This window comes from Podarcis bocagei (genome assembly GCF_964188305.1).
Source record: "Podarcis bocagei genome assembly, chromosome: 12".
NCBI classification, from domain to species: Eukaryota; Metazoa; Chordata; class Lepidosauria; order Squamata; family Lacertidae; genus Podarcis; species Podarcis bocagei.
In genome coordinates, this window is record NC_138137.1 from 53,495,321 (window position 1) to 53,522,201 (window position 26,881).

Genomic DNA, 26,881 nt, shown 5'->3' on the forward strand with positions numbered 1-26,881 from the left:
TACAGAAGACTTAGGAAAGGAGGCCCTCTCCAAACAGGTTTAAAAAGACAGCAAAAAAATGAAATGCAGAATAATTATGCTTCAGAAGGAGAAGGGAAATTACAAATTTAGAACCATATATTGTTAAAATGAGGCTTCTTGAGATCTTTTGAACAGTGGGAGATAATCTATTGTTTATCAGAGAAGAAGATGCAAGAGAGTGGATATATTTAAAAGTCAATCATGTGAAAATAAATGTGAACAAGGTAATATATGCAGAGAAATCAGTAACAGAAACATATAATCCTGATGTAAGAGAAAAGACAGGAATTGAAAACAAAGTAAGGATGAGTGGCTAAATGTGCATTATAGCAACATGAAAACAAGACAAAAACCAATGAGAATGAGCTTCAGCCATATTTAACAATAGAAAATGACAGCTTTTGACAAAATCTAAAGAGGGAAGAGGAGGATGAAAGCGTGAAAATCAGGGAAGTGGTATTAGGAACAGATAAAGAGAAGGAACATGGAAAAAGAATCAAGCAGATAAGACATTATTTGAAAAAGACTGAAGTGGGAGAGAAAACAATTACAAAGAAATAGCAGAGACAAGATGAAGGATCAGCAAAAGAAGAATATATTATCAGAAGTGGAAGATAAAATAAGAACAGAGAACTGAAGCTGATGTTTGAACAGAAAAAGGAAATGAGTTAGAAGTTTATGTTGAATGATAGGGCTGGAAAGAGCTTTTTAGGGATCAAAGTGTGTGTCGTAAAAAAAATGGAACACCAACAGATCCACAAAACATTCAAGTAGTTTAGAAATCAAGTAAAGGAGGGAAACAGAATGGTAGTTAGCCAACAATGAACGGTCACAAGAAGCTATTTTAAATAGGAGAAACTAAAGCAGATGTTAAGTAGGATGGCAAACACACAGTAGGTTAATAAAGACTGAGAATACAAAGGAAGCAAAGAAATCTGTTTAAGACAAAGAAGGAAATGGGATCAAGGGGACAAGTAATAGCTCTTCACGACAAGAGAACAGTGACGAATTTCTAAGAAAGAGGGAAGGAAAGAAAATGAAAAAAATATGATGAAGAAGATTTCATTGAGTACAAAAGATGATGACATGGAGAACAAAGAGGACTGGAAACTAAAAATAGAAACAAACCAGCCAGCTTTTTTTGGAATAAAAATTGACACATACACTCCAAAAAATACCTGAATGAAAAAACCCCCTGAGAACAAGTTGGAGGAAGAGAAGGAGAATAATAGTGTAAAAAAATGACCGGGGGTGGGGAAGAGCGTAATAATAAACAAGAAAAAGTTGTGCTTAGCAGAGCAAGAGCACATGAAGAAGAGGTAAGCATAAATGGGTAATGTGCCAAAAGATTTTTAGTGGGTCAAGCACATGAGTGAAAATTTCAGTCACAATGCAAGCAAAGGTTGAGATGGACAAAGGTCAACAAAAATAAATAAAAATGTGAAAAATCAATTTTAATGGGGAAAGCAAAATGAAGTGTCTTTACATTTTCATTAGAGAAAGTGAGGCAAGCACAGGAGAAAGTAAAGGTTAAACGAGAGGGAATAGAAGTGGGATCACATGCATGTCAAATCGTTGAAAGGATTAATAACAATTAGGCAAACCAACGTCTGGTAATAGAGATGGTGATTAGATAATAGCAAGGAAAAATCAACAGGAACCAAGAGATGCAAAAAGCAAAAGTTGCTCCTCTATCTAAAGCATGACTATCAGAATCAGTATTTATGGTAGAAAGTTCAAAGGAATCAAGATGAGCAAGAAAATATTTTATGTCAGCATTACCGAACATCACCTAGTATAAAAACTAGAGAAGAAGGCTCATAAAGCAAGAAGGGCAAATAATTAGATCTGGAACCCAGAGGATAACAGGAAAAAAAGAGAATTTGAAGGACAATAAAAGGCTCAAAAGCAAAAGAATAACATGCTTGAGGCAAAGAAATAGTACTAACCTGTTGCCCTCTGGTTGTTTTGGACTACACCTCCCATCAACCCCAGTCAACACAGCCATGTTGGCTGGGAATGATGGGGGTTGTAGTCCAAAGTATCACTAGGGCAACAAGTTGGTGAAGGCTAGAATAGAGAAATGACAATGCAAGAAGAAGAAAATCCACTCCAATCCCATAAGGGGAGTGAAAGCAAAAAAGAACCACCAAAATCCCACAAAGGGTTGCCAGAATTAGAGTCAGATGGTGGAATCCAGTTTTACACCAAAGCAAAACAAGGAGTGAGAAACTGCAGGTTTATTAACACCTGAGCACATGCTCAAGAAAGTAGATAAAAAGGGAATAAAATTGAAATCAACCAGGCAGCAGGCACAAACATATCAGGGCCGAAATTCAAATGATTCGCAGCGGGGTTGATAGGTAAGGTGAGAACTGAAAAAACAATTTTCCACATGCACACTGGTTAAGAAAACTGCCAATGTGTTTAAGCAAGGGAATGGGAAATGCAGGGGCAGGGGCAGGAGTTTTCCTAGCCTATTATTATTACAGCGAAAATTGCAATTCTGGAGAAAATGGCTAGTCGCAGGGAAGCAAAAGAAGACACTTACTGCAGTTTGGCTACCAGGCCATTGTAAGTGTGCAGAGTTAATAACTGCTGACAGAATAGACTAGCCAACCTCAGGAATGGACCTTGTGGGAACCCTACTTGGCTGCGAAGTTTCTGACAGCATCTGCAAAGGAGCTTTCAAGCACCAACTCACCACCAGGAGGCATGCTGGAAGTTTATAAAACTCTCTCTCTGTTTGTTTTAAACTTTTTAGGCTGCAAGATTATGGGTGTGTCTGAAGAGCTAAATATGTTTTCCATAGAATATGTTCTCCCACATATAACTGGAAAAGCTGATAACTGATCCAAGGTTCTAGCCCGGTTTTTTAATTTAATTTTGTAAAAATACAGCCTGAAGAACAACCTAATAAAAACATATTTCCCCTTTTTCAGTTTTGGCATTGGCTCCTATGTTATCTTTCATTTATGCTACCAATGTTGTAATAAGGTTTTTTATTTTATTTTCAATGCTAATTTTTTATATTTGGGGTTGTTTTTTTAAGCTACATTGGGTGCTTATTTTACAGTGGGACTGACTGATTGATTGTCCAGGTCAGCTGGAATCAGCTGATGATATACAATATTAGTAGCTAGTAAATAAAATGTTTCCATTGTGAAGTTTGAAACAACATCTTAATAATTTAAAATATTGTTACCCATCCTTCCACGATGTAGTCCAAGAGAGCTTCCCACACTTGGAATATTGGTCCCAGTGCAGAAACATACTACCAACAGTGGCTGGTGCCCATTGGATCTGGTGGGGCTGACAACAGATCAGAAGGGTGTGGCCAAAATGTCCTGATTCTTTCTCCTTCATCCCTTACCAAACTACTGTGGATGCTTCAGCACTGCACTTTTACAAACAGATAGCACTTCATGACAAAGAGGATATTTAAGTCTCCAGATCCTCTGGTGTGCTTGTGTTTCTGGAAGGTGTAAAGACAATCATGTTCTTTCCCGTTGGCTTACTAAGAAGGAAACTGTGCAGGCAATATTCTACTCAAAGTGTGATGCAGCTTAATGGGTTGAACTATTAGCACCACCAACTCCTCCTCACAAACCACAGCCTCCCATTAGAGAGGAACCGTGATTAGGGAAATAAAATAAATTTATACACCGCTTGATCATAAAAAAAACACCCCTCAGTTTGTTTACAAAAAGATAAAGCAAGAAAATTAAGAAAAATTGGCACCCACACTATAAAACAGGCATAGGCAAACTCTGGCCCTCCAGATGTTTGGGACTACAATTCCCATCATCCCTAGCTAACAGGACCAGTGGTCAGGGATGATGGGAATTGTAGTCCCAAACATCTGGAGGGCCAGAGTTTGCCTATGCCTGCTATAAAACATACAAAGGTTAAAATACTAAAACAGCAGCCTTAGTGGCCAAGACTCCACTGCGTACCACTACTAAGTAAAATGATAGTGTGATTGTAATGAAATTTAATTTAATAAGCACAGTTTAAGCCCCAAGTAATCCAAAGTGACCTCTTAAAATTTAGGTCAGCTGTTACCCAGCCGCAGCCCGTGCTGTTTTCCCCTGCCAGAGCTTTGGGAAACTGTTACAGAAAAGCCTTCTGGAAACCATGCAATTTATGCCTGAACCAGCTTGCCACCTGCAATCCTTGAGGCTGCTTGACTCCTAATTGAGCCCTAACGAACTCTTCTGAAGTCTTTACAAAGCCAGCTAATGGAGGGAATTGCAATGAGGAGGCTTATTTGCTCCCAGCATGCCTGAAACTTTCCTGATTGAGTACCAAATAATGAGGCTGTGCTTATATAATTAACTGCTTTTCATAAATTAATGAAAAGCAATGCCAATAGCCAATTGCATAAATGCAGAGGGGGGGAAATATTGTCGTCATTTACACAGCGAGATGCCTTTCACTCATTTACACTATTATCTAAACAAAGGCTGATAATTTTATTTCTGCCTGGTCGCCTAGATATCTGATAGACTTCTGGGAATGTGGAAGATTTCTCTCCTATCATGATCCAAGCATGTTAACATGTTTGGGAACATATATGAAAGCTCACCCACCCTGCAATTTCTTGGTTTAGTCACAAGGGATCTAAATAAAACAAGCCTAGTTTCTGGGGAAAGCTTGCAAGATTTGTGAATGAAGGCCGCTGAAAAACAAGAGGCATCTTCAAGTAACAGCAACCCCAGACAAGGATTTATTATTACAATAATATTGCTCTCCCCAACAACCACAGTGAGATAGATGCTTATTAATCCCCTTTGCAGAATAAGAACTGGAGGTTGCTATCTAATGATCAGACCATAGCAAAATAAAAGTGCTGATTTGTCCAAGCTGCTATTTGAGCCCATTACTTGTCATGGTCTACAATTTTGCAGAATCAGTTCAATAACTGCCTGGTCAGCTAAATCAGACCAGATACACATACACCAGAAACTAGTCCAATATTACTAAGACAGAAGAAAGCATAAACACAATCACTGGAATAAGGACTGCGATATAGTGTTTGTACAGTGGTACCTCTAGTTATGAACTTAATTTGTTCCGGGGGTCCGTTCTTAACCTGAAACTGTTCTTAACTAGAGGCGTGCTTTCGCTAATGGGGCCTCTTGCTGCTGTTGCACCGCCAGAACACAATTTCCTTTCTCATCCTGGGGCAAAGTTTTCAACTCGAGGTAACTCTTCCAGGTTAGAGGAGTTTGTAACCTGAAGCGTTTGTAACCTGAGACGTTTGTAACTCGAGGTACCACTGTATTATGGCCAAAACTAGGGGGCACAATCAGGATCAGATAAAACACATGGTCAAAATAGTCTTCTTACCAAGTTGCTGGAGGGAGAAGGGGCTCTATGTTTATTTGTCAGTGTATGGCAGCCTTTTGTTACTGGGTGACATGCAAACTAAGCAATGAGATATATGAACAGAATGTGATTACTCAGGATTTTATTTCATGTAACAAATAGAAGGCTGACCAAAACAGCCTCCATCAGACATTATCATCTTGTAAGGATAAGCCAAAGAGGGATTCCAGTGTCATTTGTATATCATCAACTGTCTTCATAAAAGGCATCTGAGGATCAGTTTATACATTCAGCAGTTGTCAAGGATTGCATCCAGTGCAGTGCTCCCATGCTCACTGTGGCCCACTATCCCACGCCTTTCCTGGGAGCCCCGATGCACTGGAGAGGTCTTTTGGAGGGAGCAGGGACCTGTACTGGGGCGGATAGGATGGGGAATTCCTCTGCCAGATGGGATACAACCCAAGAAGTATTTTGATACTCACCCATACTGTATTAAGAACACTCTCTAAGTAGGCACGTCAATGAAAAGTTTCAGCCTCATCTCCTTTGATATTTTACTGTGAGAAGGGATGTACAATACAACCATATGAAAGTTGCCATCCTCACCAGTGGTCTGTAGTGGTTGAGCTCAGGAAAAGCCTTACCAACGGCTTCTGCTGAACATATAAAATGGCCCTTAAAACTAACTAGAAGTTTTCTGACAACAGCTTTATACTTTCTTTTTTAACTTTGGGACAGCCAGAAAATGGTTGCACTACAGCGGGAGGTCTGCTCACATAAAGGTTTTCCTCTCTGAGCAATATACATTGTATTAGTTTCTACAGCACTGACATCTTTAAAACGTGATGAGAATTAGCCTGCAAACAGATTTGTATCAGTTAAGACAATACACTGAAATTTCAATTGCTTATTCACCAAGCGGCAAATAATGCTGGAACTGTGTTATGCTTTGGTCTAAGAACTGCAAAACCAAACTACACTGGATTTTGTTGAAGTGTACGGTATTTCAAGACAGTAGATATAACAGCAGTACAGTAACCATCCTGGATCAGACTGAAGATCCATCTTAAGCAGCAGTATGGCAAACTGTGGTCAAACAGATGCCCCTAGGAAGCTCTCAAGCAGAGGAGGATTGAGATAAACATCACACAGTGCTTGTTTGCAGCATTTGGGAATCGGCAAGGTGTGGCCTCTTACCAGAGATTCAGTTTAAACTTCACTGCTTTTGATATCTTCTTTTCTTCCAAAGCACTCAATTCCTATTACTGTGCAAGCTAGAAATAACTTAAGTGTGCTGCAGAACACTCCTGAATTTTGAAACTACTCTCTACCTAAAAGATTGCTAAATGATAACAGCAAAGTGTTTTTGACCACAATGAAAATAAAGACGTCTTGCAAGTCATACAAATGAAGTCTACTATATATATTTCTGTATCAGGCTTAAAGATAGGCTGCATGATATTTGAATACCTAAATTCTTTGTGCCTTTTCAAAGCAGAGGTTGGCAACTTATACCTTTCCTTGGCAGAATGACACATACCCTTCCGTGGATGCAAAATAGGTTGTAAAGGTTTGTTCACAACTCCAATAGGGCTATAGAAGCTTCAGTATGTTAAAGCATGGGTGAACTACACAGCCTTGATAAAATTGCTCCAAAGGCAGAGCTGTAGCTACAGGATAGCCAGCTTTTTTTGCCCCAGGTGAAGCCTCCAGAGGGGTGCCATTGAGGCTTCCAACCTCTGTGTGTGTGCAAATGTGCGTGGGTGCGCCAAACTGGGTCTATGACCCGGGTGAAAATGAGCCTAGTTTCGTCCCTGCCAAAGGCACCATGCAGAGAAGATACTACCTGCCCACGTTCCTAAGGTCTTCTAAAAATATTGCTGTGAAGGTTGTACATTTGTGTTCCACTGTAGGGGCCACTCTGGAGCAGAAATTGAAGCAATCTCAAGGAAGAGGGTATGTTTTCAGCTGATCCATTGCAGGCAGTGAATGGTGAAGGGTACAAGAATCGTGCAGCCAAAACTTCTCACTCTGTTCATTGGAACTGACTGAAGGGTGAATTAATTTTGCGGATGAAACTTGCTTACAATTTCCCATGGCAGGTTCCTGCTATGATGGTAAACCCCTTCTTGCCTCTTGCAAAGTCAGCTTCCCTTGCCTGTTCAGCAAATAGGGATAAAGAAATGCAAGCCATTCTTACTCACAATAAGTAACCTTCCATCCTGAATGAACCAGATGACGGGTAGAAGATCTAGGATGAACTGTCAGGTTATTGTTGGTTTTTTTTAGTCATGAAAGGTGGCACTACCAAGTCAGGGCATGGAATACAGAAGGGCAATGCCGCAAGAGTGTAATTTCAGGGGCCAGGTGTTTTGTGGCATTTCCCCTTAAAACACCAGGAGCCTTTTGAAGCATCTTGAGAAGTCATAAGAAATGTTTTCTAAAAGGATGCTCCCTCAAAAACAAGCCAGTGGAAGGGACTGCAGCATGTAAAAACTAGATGACTGAATAGCAAACCTTTGCCTACCATCTGAACTGAAATCTAGGTTGAAGGACAGCTGCAAGGCTGCAGGATTCTTTGATCTTCTGATCCTGCTTGTTGGCAAGAAAGGGGATATTAAAATACAAAGGTGGGATGGTTGTAGCAGAAGTAGAAGCTGCATCTGCTAAGAACAGGAGTCACTGACCTGAATCTGAAATGGAATGCTGTGGAATATCCACCTAAAGGGAACGGAAAATTTTGTACATGACAAAATAATATGAACTATCTGTGTGAAAAAGCAGGCACAAAGGTTTAATAGGAACTCCTAATAATCTTTCTAAAGAACTTAAATCATGTGTTTAATTGCTGCTTTAATGCAGAAAACAAATTCAATTCAAAATAAGGGCCAAAATCCTCTCGCCACTCTTCCAAAATACACAGAGTTCTCCCATCAACAGTATTTGTTTTATACACAATATGAGGATCTCCATACTTCATCAGAGTTTTTTCCCCAACACTGATATGTGAAACGCCTACCCATGTTCTCTTTTCTTTCTTTTAGGAGAGGTAAAAGCAGATTGCTTTGAGAAAATAAGCTGCCTGACATGCTTACTAATTGGGCTTGGTCAAACAGCAGCTTCACAGACATCAAGTGCCCAAAATGTCAGCCTCCTCCCAAGGCAGGAAGTCCACCAAGCAGTAGCTGGCCAATGCCAGAGTAAACTGAACCTTCTATGTTTGTCCAATTACCCTTTTTTCCTTTTGGCTGCCTTTGCTGTTCATACACACTCAAGCTTCCCTTGCACAGGAAGTTGGGCCTCAAATTTAATCCTGCAGATTGAAGCCTTGCTGCATTAAAGCTACCAGCATTTTTTTTAAAAAATCAAACAAACCACCACTCTTGCTAACACTAGCACATGCGGGAGGTGGGGGAGATCATCTGTAAACTACCAAGTTAAGTTTTGACTTCAACAGGAAGGTGGGGAAGGCTACAGTTATCACAACTTCCTAGTGAAATTATGTGCCTCCAGGAAGAAGAGTGTCAGCAATTCTTTCACATTTGTGTGTACTGTGGGTACTCAGTGTGGAGATCAGAAAGAGGCACCAAATTCTACACATTTCCAGTTTTAAAACACAGGTAAGGAGCCACGTGACGTGGAAAAATTCCAAGTTAGAAAGCGGAACCACATAAGCGTCCCTCGTCCATCATGATTTTGCCTACATCTCTCCTGGTAGTCACAGGTGACCAGAGGTTTAAGACTGTAAGAACGTAAAAAGAGTCTGCCAAATCAGGCCAATGGCCCATCTAGCCCAGCACTGACCAGATGTCATGGGAAAACTGCAAGCGGGACCTCGGCACTCTCCCCTCCTGCAGTTTCCAGCAACTGGCATTAAGAAATATTGTTGCCTCTGCTCACGCAAGTGAGTGAATTGAATTCCATGCAGATTGAGTAAGCAGCCCATTAGAAGACTGATGAATCACTCTGTCCCTCCTCCGCCAGCCCGCATGGTTTTTAGCTACTGTGGAAGAAAAGCTCTCCTCTCCAACCAGCATACAACACAGGGTAGTACTCTCCTGCCCCCAGGCTTGCATCTTATTAATACAGTAATGCTGCTTTACACCATCCACAGCTGCTTGTTCATCATGACAGAGGGAACTTTGAAATATTTTGTACACCACTAAAAGGGAACTACAGTGGATGCTCAGGTTGCAAATGTGATTCGTGCGGGATGCACATTCGCAACCCGCAGCGTTCGCAACCCGCGGGTTGCGATTCGGCGCTTCTGCGCATGCACGACCGCCGAAACCCGGAAGTAACCCATTCCGGTACTTCCGGGTTTTGGCGGTCTGTAACCCAAAAAAACGCAACCTGAAGCAGCTGTAACCCGAGGTATGACTGTATGTGGCATGGAAGTGCCCGATGCTATCAAGACAACCAAAATGTGATGCATCCATAAATCTTACACCATATTAAAAGAACACAAGGATTTTACCAACGGCTTAGGAAGCTTCATTATTTTAGAACTTTTCATATACACATTTAAAGAAAAGTTCTCTTTAATTCATATTCCAAATGGAATGGAGAGAACCAGTGGGACACCGTTATCCCTGGATATAAACTCAATAGGAAGCATAGATAGGAAATACCAGAGGTCGTGTCACTCTATGTCAAAGATAGGTTGGAGCAGACTCCTCCACTGTGGGTGGTGATACCGGACCCCAAGAGTAATTTAGTGCTGGGGATACGCACTGAGTCCAGAAAGCTAGAAATCCCAAAAGGGGAAGACTTCTCCACCTACCTGACATTTAGCAATAGCATCACCAGGTGAGAGGGTAGACCAACAAGTTAGGTGGACCAGCATGACTATGCAGGGTCTGACAAGGGTAACAACCCTTTAATAACATCACACTTTTTCCTTCCCCCACAGCTCTACAGCCCAAACACATCTCATCTCTGCTCAGAAGACACTAAGGGAATGAAGTTGTAAAAATGTTTCTCTGCATAGTAGTTAACGTAACATAAAACAAAATTTCAAAGTAACTTACAAAGTTACAGAAAATCTCTCTTCTGCCACCCTTTTTTTAACCAGTTAAAATTACAGCAGCTAGCACAACAGCAGTGATAATCAGTACAGTGATACCTCGGGTTACATACGCTTCAGGTTACATACGCTTCAGGTTACAGACTCCGCTAACCCAGAAATAGTGCTTCAGGTTAAGAACTTTGCTTCAGGATGAGAACAGAAATCGTGCTCCAGCGGCGGCGCGGCAGCAGCAGGAGCTAAAGTGTTGCTTAGCTAAAGTGTTGCTTCAGGTTAAGAACAGTTTCAGGTTAAGAACAGACCTCCAGAATGAATTGAGTACTTAACCCGAGATACCACTGTATTAAAGTGCAGGTATGCCATTTCAAAAGGCACTTCTTACAAAACCTAAGGTACAGTTTCTTTTTGCAACAGCGTATATAAAGCGCAACAGCAATTTTAAATTGCAATTGTGCACAGCATGAACTATATTAATCCTCCAGCAGTTTTACAGTACAGTGGCAATTAAAGTGCCAATGTGCAATATGCAACAATCACCCAGCACTTTTGCAGTGCAGCAGCAGTTTTAAGGTGCAATGATACAGCACAGCAGCCACATCAAAGTGCAGGTGTGTAACCATATGAACTGGGCTGATGATAATCCAGTAGTTTCCCACCTTAATAAAACGGCAGACTCTGCCACCCATCATCTGGGAGCATCCTTGACTTTAGTCTACCATCCTTGGGTGACCCCCCCCCCTTCTGCCTCTCACTTAGGGTTCCCAAAATAGCCCTTGTCACTTATCAGGAAGGTTGCTGCCCCACTCCTCATTATTTCCCATGTGGCAGCATGCCCACCAACTGTCCACCCAGCACAAACTGGACTTTTATCTCCTACTCCAAGCAGCATCCTGAGGGAAGGTTGAGCCAAATGCCCTGCTGCAGCATGTGGGCAACTGTAATTAGAGAGCTGGTGAGTCAGTATTTCAGTTCAGCTGTCACAAGCTGCTGGATGTTTCTGGCTTAAGGTGGAATACACTTCAGCTAGTGGTGGGGAGAAGGGGAGTGCTCTCACCTTACTCTCTCACAGCAGCTCAGCTGTATATAATATATAATATATTATAATATATATAATAGCAGATCAATTTGAAATGCATGACCCAGCCCTAAATAAATATAACAACAAAGTGCAATTCTAGCTTTAGGTTTTACTTTCATAGTGCATCTTTTCATTACTTTCATAGTGCATCTTTAAAAGTAGTGCATTTTTAATAACATTCAAAACCAAGCTTTCAATAAATAAGACTAGCATTGTAAAAACTGCAAAAAAAGTCAAAAAAATGTTTGATATTTGGAGCAGACCAGAGATCTGGAATAGCCGTTAGTGATTCATATTTCTTCACATTAAAGAACCTACTAGTCACTGCAGTCTCTATGGAGTTCCCACCCACTTTGTAAAAGGATCAGACTAAATGTCATAACATTGCTAATTCTAGCGGTTTGCTTATGGTTTACAAAAACCTCATTTTAGATGTTGACTTAACAAAGCACCTACAATATACTTAACCACCTTGACTGGCCTAAAATGGGAGTCCATTTCCATGATTAAAAGAGTCATTTTATGAACAGATATATAATCTTATCATCTTAACATCCAAACTAAATGCACAGGAACCAGGTGGTCTCTGCAGGGCTGTAGATGGAAGAGAATGTTGGCAAAAGCATGTCCAGTTGGGTAGCCTAAGTGGGTGAGAAGAATCAGAAGACTCAAAGCTGAACATAACATTGGAAGAGAGCAGCAAGGCAGCGGCATGGAGAACAGAAGCAAGAAGTGCATTAGTAGGCAAGTAAGGTTTCAGAGCAGGGTAAGAATCGGGGATGGGAGTGACACAGGTGTTCAGAGTACAGAACTATAACTAGCAAACACAGAAAGTGAAACTTAGGAATATGGGCAGCAATGGCTATGTAAGCTCCCTAAGGCAGGTCTGTATTGCTATGGTCTGTGCACAGTACTATGCAAGCCCTGACCTGTGCAGGGCAGAGTAGATGAGGATTTGGCTTGCTGGTCATTTCCAGTCCACCCACCACTGCTATTCTCATAAAAACAGATAGATGATGTTAAACTAGGGGCAGTCATAGAAAGAAACTTGAAATGTTTAATGGAGGATAGCCCAACTAGGCCTAGGAGAGTCCCAGCAATCCCAGGGTCCTTTTGGCAATGTGTTAACAACTCCTGGGAGATGAAGCCAGCGTATTATTAGCTGACATGAATGCATCCTCATTCCTACACCGTAAACAATTTCTTTTATGTTAATACATATTGACATTTTTCTGAGCAGGAAACATTTACACCATGATCCCCACGCTGCTAGGTTCTTCCCACGCACCACTGAACTGGAAGATTGCCATTTTCCTTTAGAACTTAACAGTCACACTACCCAGAAAAAAGAGGGATGGTAAATTTGATAAACTGATGCGCCTCAGAGGAATCACAACTGCGGGCATTAAAAGCTAGGGTTTGAATGTAAGACACTCTCCTGCTTAGTCCATATCCTTATGTGAATTTGCCCATCCTTGGAGGTTAGCCATTGCATCACTCTTGCATGTCCCATCATCCCCCAAAGCAAAGCTGGTGACAAACAATGTTAGAAACTGAGATATGAAAGCCAGGAGCTAAATGGCATCTTAAACCTAGGTTATGGGCACAACAACGGAATGTCTAGGAACACTTTTTTATAACAAGAATACAAAGCTGAAAATGAATTGCAGCTAAAATAAGATGCTCATTTTTCATATGGTCTAGTCCTTCATCTGCCCACCACACTAATATTCTTAGGAGGATCTCTTTTCTCATGTCTTTGGAGAGTAGCTTTAAGTGGGGAAGCAGGAAAAGGTCATTCTTTCCTTCTACTCTGCAGTTTTAATCTGAAATTTTAGGCACAGTACTGCACCCAGAGATCAGAAACTGCTTGCACTAATGAAATTCCCTGTTGCAAAATGCACCTAGAACAATGGGAGTTTTGAACACTGGTGACAAGACATGACAGAGGTCTTTCTGTTGTGGTGTTCCGTATGGGGAATTCCATGCCCAAAGAGGTTAGGTTTATTTTGCTCCTTAATTTGTTTTCCACTTGGACATCCCTTTTTAAACAAGCTTTTGATTAGCGCTAACTTTTCATCTTCTTGCTGCTGTTTTTAGTTTGGTTGAATCATTGCTGCTTTTATATTTGCAAATTGCTTTGAGTAACTCTTAATGCAAAGTGCCTGCATATCCAGAGAAGTCCCTGGGATTTCAGCATATTTGCTTATAACAGTAACGGAAACTAGATAAGTTTCAAGCTGTTTTATCCTAGTTTGGGGCATACACACAAAATGATTCTGGCTTACACTGTCACCTCACGAAAAATTATTTACTAGCCTTATCCCCCAATGTGGATTAGAGTTCTATCTAGAGCTATTCTGAATAGTTAAAAAGATAAAGGGGTACAGGACCCCTGGATGGTTAAGTCCTGTCAAGGGCGACTGTGGGGTGCGGCACTCATCTCGCTTCAGGCCGAAGGAGCCGGTGTTTGTCCACAGACAGCTTTATGGGTCATGTGGCCAGCATGACTAAACTGCTTCTGGTGCAATACACCACACCAAGTGCCAGAGCACATTGAAATGGCATTTACCTTCCTACTGCAGCGGTACCTATTTATCTACTTGCACTGGTATGCTTTCGAACTGCTAGGTTGGCAGAAGCTGGGCCAGAGCAACAGGAGCTCACCCTGTCACACAGCCACAGATTCAAACAGCTGACCTTCTGATTGGCAAGCCCAAGAGGCTCAGTGGTTTAGACCACAGCACCACCCGCGTCCCAGCTATTTTGAATATAGCCATTTCAGTTTAGTTGTTATGACATAAACATGAATGAGTAAATGTGCAAATTGCAATGATATTGCTGCCTCTATTCTTTGGTTACAATATTAATTGTGCTTTTCTGTGCTTTTAAAAACTGTGTCCACACTAGTTTTTAGCACAAGTATTTGCCTTGTTTTGAAGCATCGGTGGCCTACATTTGACCCACTTTGCTTAAGATACAAACACCATCAGCACCCATGTATACAGATGGGGCATATCAGATCAGTGACAGGATAGAAAACTCTAGGTCCAGAGTCCAAGGTCACTAGTCAAATGATTACAGGCCAGAAAAGATCCTAGAGAGCTGCTGAAAGGGTAGATGACATTGGACTATGTAGATCACAGGCTTGACTCAAAAGAAAGCAGCTTATTTGGATCTAACTGAGAACTGTACCTCTCTTAAGATTCTCCACCTCAATGTCATGCATGGGCAGAAATGCATGCTAAACTTGTAGAGTCACTTTTAATGTCCCTCTTCTCTGCTTACTCACCCCACAGACCTTTTGTGCATGTGTATACTTTGCATGATACCCTTGCAAGTAAGCTAGATTAGTCTCAATGCTCTCTACAACAAGAAACACAAGAGCACATGGAAGTCCGATCACCACCACCACCAAAGCAAGCATCATCACAAGACAAATGATTTATAAGGAACTTAGGAGCAGAACCTCAATGAAAAACTGAGATATTTTTTGAAATATTAAGCAGCATAGAAGTGCTTTAAAATAAACCAGGCATCATATATCCACTTTGGAACAATACAGCCTACAACAAAGGCAAACAGAAGTGGGAGAAACTAATACTGCAATACTCAGCTAATACTGAAAACAGTGGGACACACAGGTTATTTTATTTAAATTTAAATACCCTAAGAAAAAAATAGGAGAACATAGCAAGACATCTGTTACAAAGGATGAAACTGGATATGACAGAATTTTAAAATGCAATTGTATGTAAACATGATTATAAACATTTATGATGGGTGAGCGGGGAGTCATTAGTATTGTAGAATAGAATTATGACTGTTGAGTGACAAAGTGTAACTTTGAATCTTGAAATAAAATAAAATAAAGGAAAAAAAAGAATTTAAAGACTCAATGTTCCTTTAAGATGACAATGAAGGTAGTTTCAAACACAAGATATCTAAACTTCAGATAATTTATTTTCCTGCCAAAGTGCTGACGAAGCTAATATACTTTGGGCCAAGTTTCACTTCCTTGCTGCAGTGTCCTTCATTTTTATTACTGCAATACTAATGAACCTTCAACCAGCCAGCTCCTTGCATTTTACCCCCTATCTGACTGCAAACTTACTGAAGAAAAAAGAAAGTTTAAGTATCCAGTATTAGGAAGAATTCATGCCTGCACTGGTAATGCCATTCCACATTTTTCAGAGAATAGTGTAAAACACCTTTAACCTTGCTACAAGGCATCCTACGTATACACGTTAAATTGATTGCAGTTATTGTAATGGACAGCTCTTGCAACAGCTGCGAATGTTACAGCAATCTTTATGATGCCCTTGTGTAACCCCAAGTCAAATGTTTCTTTCTAGAGGCAATTTGGCTAGCTAAGTGTGGCACACACAGCTAACATCTGCTACCATCAAGACTAAAACATAACTGCATTTATGGGAGATAATCATATACATAAACATCAGTTCAAAGCGTTTTCCAAACAGTTAACCTGTAAACCAACGCTGCATACTAACACCATCATTTTCTGCAGAGGAAGAAGTCAAGAGAAGAGCAATGTTAATGGAGCAGTAATGATTCTGTCAATGAAACAACAACAAAAACCTCCCCAAGGATACCAACCAAGAATTGACCAAGAATTAAGAGCAGGAATGAAAGATGCAAAGAAAAGGACACTAGGTCACTTTCTGGTCAGAGCTCCAGAGCAACAACATTTTTTTAAAAAAAAAGCATGGGGGGGGGAGGAAAACACAGCAGCGAGCTGGAAGATGTGCACATCTCACAATGTGAAAACATATAAGAAGGCACACTAGACCCTCAAAGCATCTGTAAAAAAAGTGTCAAGGTTTTAAGACACCAAAGTGGCAGACAGGAAAGGGAACCTGACCCCAGACTGCCATTTCTTTTTCTCCCCCAATGCCTAGCACCCCATAACCTCCATTTAATGGAAAAAAGCGCTTTAGGGAATAGGGTGCAGCAGGCATAGACGTTCAGCAACTCCACCCAAATATTTCTTTTTGTATTATATACTACCCACACTCCCTGCTTTACAAGTGCTTGAGGGAGGTCTGCGTTTCAAGATTCAGGCCTGCCACCATCCCAAAATTTGGGCCTCAAGCTCCAGATCTGCAGAAACCAAGACTCTACACTTTTGTAGTTAAGCAACACTGTGGCCTAAGCAAGTTTGTACTACATATAAACCTTCTGCCTTCACAGTGCTTACAAGATAACAGGAAGACAACATGAGAATGGAAAGGTTCTTAAGGCTGCCTGGGTAATTTTAGCATGAGCATAACGTTTCCAAAACCAGCAATCCTCAGGCTGTACTAGAATATCCTAAAATAGCTGAACTGGACAAGTGGTGAAAAATTGTTGCAAGTATTTACAGGTTTATTTTTATTGCACAAGGGTGGCAACTATGTATAACCAGTGACTTGCCAAACATAATGAAAACTTCCTTCCATGGGATACACTTAGGCCAGCTATGGGGGAGGGTTAGGATTTCCTTTCCTTTGGATTTAAGAAGCTTTATGCTGCAACCCTACAATCATTTACTTGGGAGTAAGCCCCACTGAATTTAGTGAGGGACTGTATAGGATTCTACTATCAGAAAATGAAATTTTATACATCTGTGGGTGTGGGTGTGCTGGGGGAGCACTTTTCCACTGGTTATTATTTGAAACTAGTAAAACTCTCATGTAGGAACAAATATGCAACACGCACAAGATTATCTACATGCAGCTTGCAAGTTATAAAAACACAGACAGAAATAATAATAATAATAATAATAATAATAATAATAATAATAATAATAATAATAATTTATTATTTATACCCCGCCCATCTGGCTGGGTTTCCCCAGCCACTCTGGGCAGCTTCCAAAAAAATATTAAAATACTATGTGTCAGGGGTTTAGGAGCAGAGGCACGGGCAAGGGAGGAAACAGAGAGCGAAGGGGAGGAAGCAGAAGAAAAGATGAGTGATGACGACGACCCGAGATCTCCTAGTCTTTCCAGTGAATCAGAGGATTCACAGAAAGGAGCACCAGTGGCCAGGGCAAGGGGGGAGTCAAGGGGGGCACCCCAGGAAGATAGAGCCAGAAGGGACTCAGGGGGGAGCAGCTGGAAATCGGGACCAGCGTCACCGCCAGGAAGCAGGGAAGAGGAAGGGAGCCAGGGGGGAAGCGCTGGCAGCTCGCCACAGGAGGGAGGGCATGAGTCAGGAGTGGCCACACCTCCATCGGGGAGCGAAGAAACGGTTAAGAGGAAGGTGGAAGGTTGGGCGCGCGCGCCAAGTTCAAATGCAGAGGAAGGCGGCGCAGTAAGCAGCCCCGAAAGGGAACCAGGTCCTAAAGCCCGGCGCAAGGAGGCAGGAGGGTCCGGGTCAGCGTCAGAAGAATCCCGGAAGGAAGAAGCCCCGGGGGGTAGAGGGACCCAGAGGAGGACAGTCAGGCGGAAAAGGTGGAGCAAGGCTAGGATATTAAGTTGGTGCACAAGGGGCGGAGATTCAGACGGAGCTTCGCCGATCTAGCTACTAGACGTAGAGTTTGCGCGCAGCAGCGTGAGAATGGAAACTGTAATTCAATAAAGACTTTTACTTAATGATCGCTGGCTAGCGTGATCCTCTGTGAGCTAGGATCTTCAAGCAGCTCTGACACTATGATACATCAAACATTAAAAGCTTCCCTAAACAGTCTGGTAGTTGTTGTTCTCTTTGACATCTGGTGGGAAGGCGTTCCACAGGGAGGGCGCCACTACCGAGAAGGCCCTCTGCCTGGTTCCCTGTAACTTTGCTTCTCGCAGTGAGGGAACCGCCAGAAGGCCCTCGGTGCTGGACCTCAGTGTCTGGGTAGAATGATGGAGGTGGAGACGCTCCTTCAGGTATACTGGACCGAGGCCGTTTAGGGCTTTAAAGGTCAGCACCAACACTTTGAATTGTGCTCGGAAACGTACTGGGAGCCAATGTAGGTCTTTCAAGACCGGTGTTATATGGTCTCGGCGGCCGTTCCCAGTCACCAGTCTGGCTGCTGCATTCTGGATTAGTTGTAGTTTCCGGGTCACCTTCAAAGGTAGCCCCACGTAGAGCACATTGCAGTAGTCCAAGCGGGAGATAACCAGAGCATGCACCACTCTGGCAAGACAGTCCGCAGGCAGATAGGGTCTCAGCCTATCAGCTGTCAAATGTGATCAATTCGTCTTATTTGAAGAAACCTTTACACTAATCCAAGTTTTCTTCCCTAAATCTGTCAATCACACTCGGCTTAAAAACTCCTAGAAGGATTCCTGGCCATTGGATTAAGAAAGGAACAACTCCCTCAACTACTGATGGGGGAAGAACAGCTCACACACAAAACAGCTCAAACCAAGATGACTCATTTGTATTTTAAAAGCTGCTATTTTTCCAAAGTAGGAAGCGGACAACTAATACAGAACTCAAACTGTACTTGGAAAACAAATAACATCCCCCAGTTTAGGGAAGGAGCAGCAGCTGCTTAACAATATTTAAGAGTAGGAAGATTCGTCATAATCCACCAGGAAACAAGGGGGTGGGGACACAAGTGAAAGTAAATTGTTCCTTGGCTATAAAATTTTCAAAGACATATATTTAAAAAGTCTATTGTGGGCATTTCATAATTGCTTAACATTACTCTCTTGCCCATCTAATGCATTTTTGAGAGGAAGTTTCGCTGAAGGCAAAAAGAAGTGACTGTAGTTCTGGAAGATGTGATGTGTCTGCAGTTAGCAAACACCACATTTAGACTTATACATTCACAAATTCATTGATACTTTTATGCTTTGACACTACTAAGTCTCACCCTCTTATACATTTGGTTTTGCTTCTCTGGTATTTTATGGGTACTCCATGTGTGTGTCTATATACACACACACGGGGGGGGGCTTTCAAGAGAAAATAAACATATAAATGTTATTATAAAGAATAAATAAATGGGCTGTTAGAATCAAGATCTGATAATCACACACATTTGTCCACTGGTTCGCAGTCATGGACTGCTAAATGCGGATGAAGCTGACCTGAAATGGGGAACAGTCATAGCTCAGTAGCAGGACATCTGCCTTGCATGCCAAAGGTGCCTAGGTTCAATCTCCATTTAAGGTTTGGGAAGACTTCCTGTCTGAGAGCTTTGAGAGCTGCTCTAAGTCAGTGTGGACATTACTGAATTCAGCGGATCATCAGTCTGATTTGGCATAAAGCAGCTTCCTAGTTTCCTGTCATATTTTATTCCACTACATATATATAGACCTGGTCTAAGCAAACAACTCAAGTGTTTTGCAGACTGATATTCACTTGTACACAATTCTGTATGCAGGAGATGATCTGCCTCATTGCCAAGAGTGATGTTTCAACTAGGCATTTTATTATATAATAGCTATTTGCTATTATAAGTAACGTTAAAGGTCTAGAACACATCCAGCCACTTTACAAACTGCAATCATATACATCTTTGGTTGGGAACCTCTGGCTCTTGTGCCTAATCAGGCCTGTCTGGCTTCTGGCTTTGGGTCATAAGGCCCAGCCATATCCACTTTTCCTGCACCTTACAACATATGACACAATTCTCAAAGTGGCATGCAGAAAATTGACTACTTTGGGATCTGGTCCTCTGGACAAAAGTGGTTCCTCACTATACACATGTACTTGGTAATAAGTCTCATTGAACCAACAAGGCTTACACCTGCAGAGAATTACACTGGTGTGATACTATTTATTAATATTGTGGTAAACTACAGCAGAAGTGGGCAGAAGGTAAACCTGGATCTACTGCTAGATCTCTGAGTGGTTTACAATAGATCAGTGAAGATTTCTGACTCCCAACTATTTCACAATAGCAGGAACAAATTTATTCCCCTCTTCCCAAACTACACTGCTGAAATAACAAAAGCTTGGGGTCTGCATGACTAGATTTGTGTGTGGTGCTCATAACAAACTGTTGGACTGAGAATTCTTTAATTCTATGTGTTTATCTTTTGCATGTCAGCCTTTGGTTCTTGGATCTCAGGGATCTTAGGGGGGGGGGGGAAACACCTCACAAAGTAGAACCTGCAAGCCTGAAGCCTGCACACCTAAACTTACAGAGAAGTTTATGACTGTGTGTTTAAAGCCCTACATTAATCATAAGTATCTGAAGCTGAAGGTAGCCTACAAGGAAATGCCCACCCCAAATGGTTTTGTTAACACCTAGAACTCTAGCCAATGATGAAGCACAGCATCACTGTTCTCATAATGTAGATTTCTTTTGTTTTGCATTCAGCATCTTAAAAGCTTTACCCTAATGAGTAACAAACCAAACATCATATAACCTCGACTTCCATTATACAAAGCCTATTATACAAACATTAAAAATGTTGGGGAGGGAGCATTATGTACTAAATTTATTATGTACTTTATTCATTATTGTTATCGCCTAGAGCCATTTTTTAAATATATCATTCAGTTGTAATTTCAAAAGATCTAAAAAAAAGTCAGTGATGCTAATGGGTTTATATAATTTAATACTTATTTGGAAGGCACTGTTACATTCCAACATATGCTTTGAAAAACTCAAATTACCACTCAGGCCATAGCAATTTCAGCTCACATGCATTTCATTCATTCTTCATTAGCCACCTCCCACCTCTAGGCGCTCTCAAAAGTTACTGTAGTAAAGTGTCCCCTTCCTTTCTTGGCTACTGCTGAATTTATATAGCTGGCCTTATAATGCTTAGAGAGCTGATCATCCTTTAGGGTAGGTCACAGCTGACAACATGGTGGCATGAAGAAGCTACAGGAGATGATTTGTGTATAATTTATACTTAAGCTGCTAGGCAGCACTTTTCTTTTGCACAGAAGATACAGCCCAATAAGGATGTTCACAATAAAGAAAGTTTCTGAAGTCCGGCTAATAAAACTGTGAAGATTAATTTCCAAAGAATTGTAACTTTAAACAGGTGGGTCACGTTTTGAAAGCAGGGTAACGTAGAATGAAACAGATAAGGCATACAAACAAACGCAATAAACAAGCTTTTTGTATCTCCTTAAAAGGATCAAAATTGCAATCTCTTGATATTTACAAAGTTAAAGGCCTGTAATAGCAAAGAGATGTAATTTGTAGGAAATGGTTTTGATTAATGAAAGCAGTGCTTTATTAATGTATTGCTTGACCATTTAAACACACAATATCCACATGAGGCTATGATTTCGTTGTTGCAGGTTCTATCCAACTCCTTCAAAATGGCTTGAGACAGATAACAGTTTAAGGTGACACATAACAGAAATACACACACTGTTATGTGGACTGTCTGAGGACTATGGTGTGGTAAGGAAAAGTTAGGAAACTCCTCCTTGAACACCATTGTCCCAATTCTCACTCACAGCAAACCATTTTTAAAAAAAGATTCACGCAGTGCTAAACTACCTATTTAGTTGGTCTCTAGAACATGTAGTTGGTCTCTAGAACAACTTGGAATACTTTTCCAATATTGGATTAGAAATGTCTCCAGGTTCACCTGACTTTCTAACACATGCTCACATATATATTACATGGCCCTTACAGTTACATTGATTACAACTTTGAAAATGAGAAAATTGATCAACACTGTATCCATTCATTGTATTAGTACAAATGGAAATTTTGTTATGCAACACAGTTTTGTTTAAAAAAAACTACACACACCCTCCATTGGAAATATAAACATTCATATTGTAATATAAAAACTATGTATTTTTATACATGCATGCGTAGTTGATTTTCTGTAACTTTAGCATCAAGTTTTCAGAGCACACTTAGAAACTAACACAAACTGTATGTAAACCATTGTTTTCTTAAGTCAGTTTATGAGTCTGATCCTAACAAATTCTGATATAAATTAAAGAGCTTTAGCCCAAATAGTGTACATCAGTATGGGTCAACTTCTTTATCAGGCTGGGAAGAATTCACTTATTCCATTGATGCAACAAGAGTGACCATTATTGACCAGTAACTGTGTCATTCTTTAAAACCAGCCCATATCCATTTTGTGTGACATGATGACACCACATCATGAGAAGGTCTACGCCAGCTATTGGTCTGAAGCAGGCTTGCTTACCAACTGCTATCTATATGGAGCACAAGCGGTGTTATTTGCCTCCATACTATAGTGTCTAGAGAAGGCATAGGCAAACTCGGCCCTCCAGATGTTTTGGGACTACAACTACCATGATCCCTAGCTAACAGGACCAGTGGTCAGGTCAAAACATCTGGAGGGCCGAGTTTGCCTATGCCTGGTCTAGAGTATTGAGTTTGAATGTGGGAAATTAAAGTTCAAATCCCTGTTCAACTATGAAGTTCACCGGGTGAACTTGGGCAAGCCACTTTCTATCATCCTAAGCTACTTTAGATCTGTAGCAAAGCTAAAATGCTGAACAAATATTTTCAAGAGGAAGAAAGCATACAAAAACTTATAAAGCAGCTCCAGAGACAGCTTATGCTGTAAATTGTCTAGCTGCCCATCCGCAAAGTCAATATTGTATGTGGATAAATAGTCCATGAATGTTGACTTGGCCTACTATGAAGATACCATTTGCTGTAATTAACAAGTCCTTTGGTAGGCAGGGTTTTCTCCTATTTGTGTTGTGATTTTGAGAAGGTAAGAGCAACAAAATCTCTTCTAACCTACTCCAAACCTCAGCAAAAATGAGAATTCTGGATGGCAACCTGTGAGCTTCTGGCTTTTTGTTCACCAAAAAGACCAGAGCAATTACAACTGGCAGGCAGATGTGTCAACACCTGCACATTACTAAAGGTTCACTAGTAGCAGGGGTCCACCGTTCCACTCCCCACGCTCACCATGGCGAGTGTTTCATCACCCTCTGGCAATGGTGATGAGGAGACAAAGCAAACAAATAAGAATCATAAACAGCTGTAGAAACAGGCCCAACATGAAAAAAGACAGCTGCACAAGCAGTTATTTCCCGCCGCCTTTGCTGCATTTCAAGAAACCACCCTCTTATCTAAAAATCTACCGGGGGGGGACACCCACAAAATTATATACACTAACCCCCCCAAGTATGAAATTTAAAATCCTCTGTTGTGTAATTCTGCAATTTCTTTTTACAGCTCACTAGCATCAAGTTAGAGGAAGTTGTGGCTGGGCATTTTGGTGGTGGGCCACTTAGGCACTTGGAGGAGTTCCATCACCTGCTGCCAAAACAAGTCCCAACTTTCACTAGAACTCCAGAGGGGAACATATGTGCGCTGCTTGCCAACCAACCAAACCTTCATCTCCCTGGCTCCAGCTTCCAAAACCCAACACACCAATGCTGGAATAAACCCCACTGAGCACAGTGAAAGTTTATTTTGAATAAACATGCATGAGATTGCATTGAAGAAGAGGGACACAATCCTGACTCTGTTAGCAAGGCAATCCAACTTTGTGGATCCTAATGGGTAGTCTCCAGGTGCATAATCTGTTAAATCTGATCAGGGGCCCCGTCTAGTCCTGGCTTTCTAACTGTAGCCAGTCAGCTACTTCCAGGAAGCTTATAAGCAGAGCATACAGGAGACAGTCCTCTCTTGATTGTCTCCGATATCCAGAGTTTGATGGAGAAGGTCTCTTGCTTCACTCCTTGCGTTTAATAGGTTTTTCAATTAAATCATCTGTTTCTGACAAGTGTTGGTTTATGCAACTGCTTCAGCATAACACCAGTAGTGAGAAGTACTAGGAAATTTCCTCGAGCCAGTGCAGTTGTAATGCTCTTGTATCTTAGTGGGGTTTTTTTAAAAAAAAAATCAGGAGCAGGCCACTAGATCAAATGTTCTTTCCCCACCAGTCCCTCTACTCACATGAGCATGTTTCATACTCTAGTTTTAATCAGTTAACACTAATAATGGTTTGCTAGCAAAGTTCCAACCCCAGCTAAAACGGTGGCTAGTATTAATCGTGTCTGTTAGCAACCATTAACCCTGGTTAAGATCTGGCAGGGAAGGGAATCAAGCATGCAGTCCCACAGCCTGTTCCCTCTTAACCACGGTTCACACTAAACAGAACACCTTAGTACAGAGGTTGCTAGTAAGTTCTCACATTTCTTCCTAATTTTCCACTGCCACCACTATATTTATCTGCTAGACATGGGTTTATATTCCAAAAACAACGCAAACATTACTGGTCTCTTTAGTAACAGGACTCCCTATTACAAGAGCATGTACAAGGAGCATGATGAACAAGACGAACGGTTTGGAAACCTGAAAAATCTGAAAGCTTCCTCGCTATAGAAGGAAAAGGATTATCCAACATGGATGAATGCTTTAACTAACAGCATTAAATTGGTTTCAAAATAACGGCTTTCTTTTTTATATGATGGTGATGATGAGTATGAATGGTATGAGGGAAATCACAGAATTAAAACAAGTAAACCAAAATCAAAAGAATATCAAACCCCTACTCCACAGCAGGATACTCTAGCCATCATGACAAAGATTATTACCTATTAGCCACACCAAACAAGCAGAGAACTGGAGCAGTCACAGTACACTACAGTAAAAGAGATAGCTACAACAACTTGAAAAATAAATCTGCAGCCATGAGGAAGATTATAATCTTTATTATTTTTCAGGTGACTACATTTGTACCACCAGGTTTATTTCATGTCCTTTTTTTTTAAGGACTGCCCATTGCATTTCATGCCACCACACATTGAGAGCACAGTCAATGACTTCTTTCATGCTTCACTGGTCTAAAACGCCCCTTAAATTCTGAAGTTTTGACCATCCACCTTGATCTTGGTTCAAGCCTTGCTTTTGCTGAAGGAAAAATGGAAACAGTTTGACCTGGTTTTTGAACTGGAGGGCAACGTTCAAAGCATGTTATGGGTAGGATCTTTACATCCAAACTGGTACACCTTATTGCTTTCCCTGACCATTTTTAGCTGTTTCAGCGCAAAACACCTTAAACAAAAAGTCTCCATATCAATCATTTTAATCCAGAGTTTGAAGAATGTTTACACCAGCCTCTTCCAAAAAACACAAATTCCTCAGTGCCCAAATGCCAAGATTTCAAAACCATCCTACTAAGTTCAATAAAGGTCTGCCTCCCTAGAGCTTGGACTTGGCCCAAACTCTAGCTGGCAGAGGAACAACAAGGTTACACGAGTTGCACTCAACACCAATTGGAGTAGAGACAAAACACAGAAAGGCACAAAAATGCATTCCACTTCAATAGATATAGTGATGTCTTAATTTACTGCTGGACTGAAGCAAAACAGTTAAGTGAAGAGGTTCAAGGTGCTACACCAGAGCAGCAACCTGAGTCTACACTGGCACAATGCTGAAAGGAATATTACAGGAAATATTAAAAAAAACAGCTTGCCCATTTTGTATGCAACCATTAGGACAGTATTGTGTACCCACAGAGAACAGTTTCTCACCTTTATCCTGAGAGCAAGACAGGATTTCTTCCTCTTTGGGGTTAGTCACCTGGGTGATAATGGACGGGTTGTCCATGGAAACAGAGTGCGTTTTCACCTGGCTATTTCCCTCCCAGAGGCAGGTTCGGTGTGCGTTTATGGGTTCCTTTTTATTCGTTTTCCTTTTAGGAAATCTAGAGGCAGACTTATGTGTGAAAAAAGAACTCCTCCAGGAACGAAGCCCAAAAAAAAATGTTATAGAAGGCAGCACGCATACAGGTCTCTTCTGTAGTGCCTTGTCCTCTTTCCTTCTTCAAAGAACGGAGGGAGTTAAAAAAAGATGGGGTGGGAGGGAACCCCAAATCCAAAGACTACCCCACCTAAAGCAAAACCCTGTACCACTCTTGAGTTAAAAGAAAAAACCCAGTGCCACTCCAAATCCCTACTCCCGGCACAAAAATACCCGCCTGAACAGCAACCTCAGGACAGCAGTAGAGAAAATACAGATACGGGGTCTTGGCGGCAGCTCACCTTCGCACCCCCAATTTGTCCTGAGCCTCCTAAATGGCTGCCCTGAGCTGATCCCTAAAAAAAAACAACACCCCACTCGCACTCACCCCAAAGCCAAGGCTTTGTATTACCCCTCCCCCCAAAAACCCAATTCAAAACACCCTACATGCAACCCCCCCAAACCGTGCCTCTGATCTATCATTTCCCCCCAAAATCCCCTTGCCCCCAAAAAAGAGGGTTCAGACCCCCCTCCTCATCTGGAGGCAGCACCTTCCTCTCCCCCCCCCTATTTAGATCCCTAAACTTACCTACCTCCCCCCTCCCGCCAGAAGAAAAAAAAATGCCCCTTTCCAGGAGGAGGAGCTAGAGGTGCTCCCCACCCCCCTCCCCTAATCAAGCCCCCACCCGCCCTGTCCTCCCCCCTTCCCCCCTCCCCTCGGGGATTATCTCATCCCTCCTTCGCCGGTGCAGCTCTGAGGGGGGGGGGAGTCCGAGGGAGGGAGGGGGAGGAGGAGGAAAAAGGGGGGGGGAGAAGAAGAAGA

The 26,881-nt window shown here is 41.5% G+C and overlaps 1 protein-coding gene across 1 annotated transcript in view; it reads right to left on the bottom strand.

Annotated features, from left to right (window-relative positions):
* The window catches only part of CTDSPL (CTD small phosphatase like), a 69,399-nt gene extending 42,855 nt beyond the window's left edge, over positions 1 to 26,544 (bottom strand). The window contains exon 1 of the mRNA XM_081163897.1: positions 25,851 to 26,544. Coding sequence (XP_081020023.1) covers positions 25,851 to 25,926 — 76 coding nt within the window. The 5' untranslated portion in view covers positions 25,927 to 26,544. The remainder of the gene's footprint in view (positions 1 to 25,850) is intronic.
* Between the last annotated feature and the right edge of the window lie 337 nt (positions 26,545 to 26,881).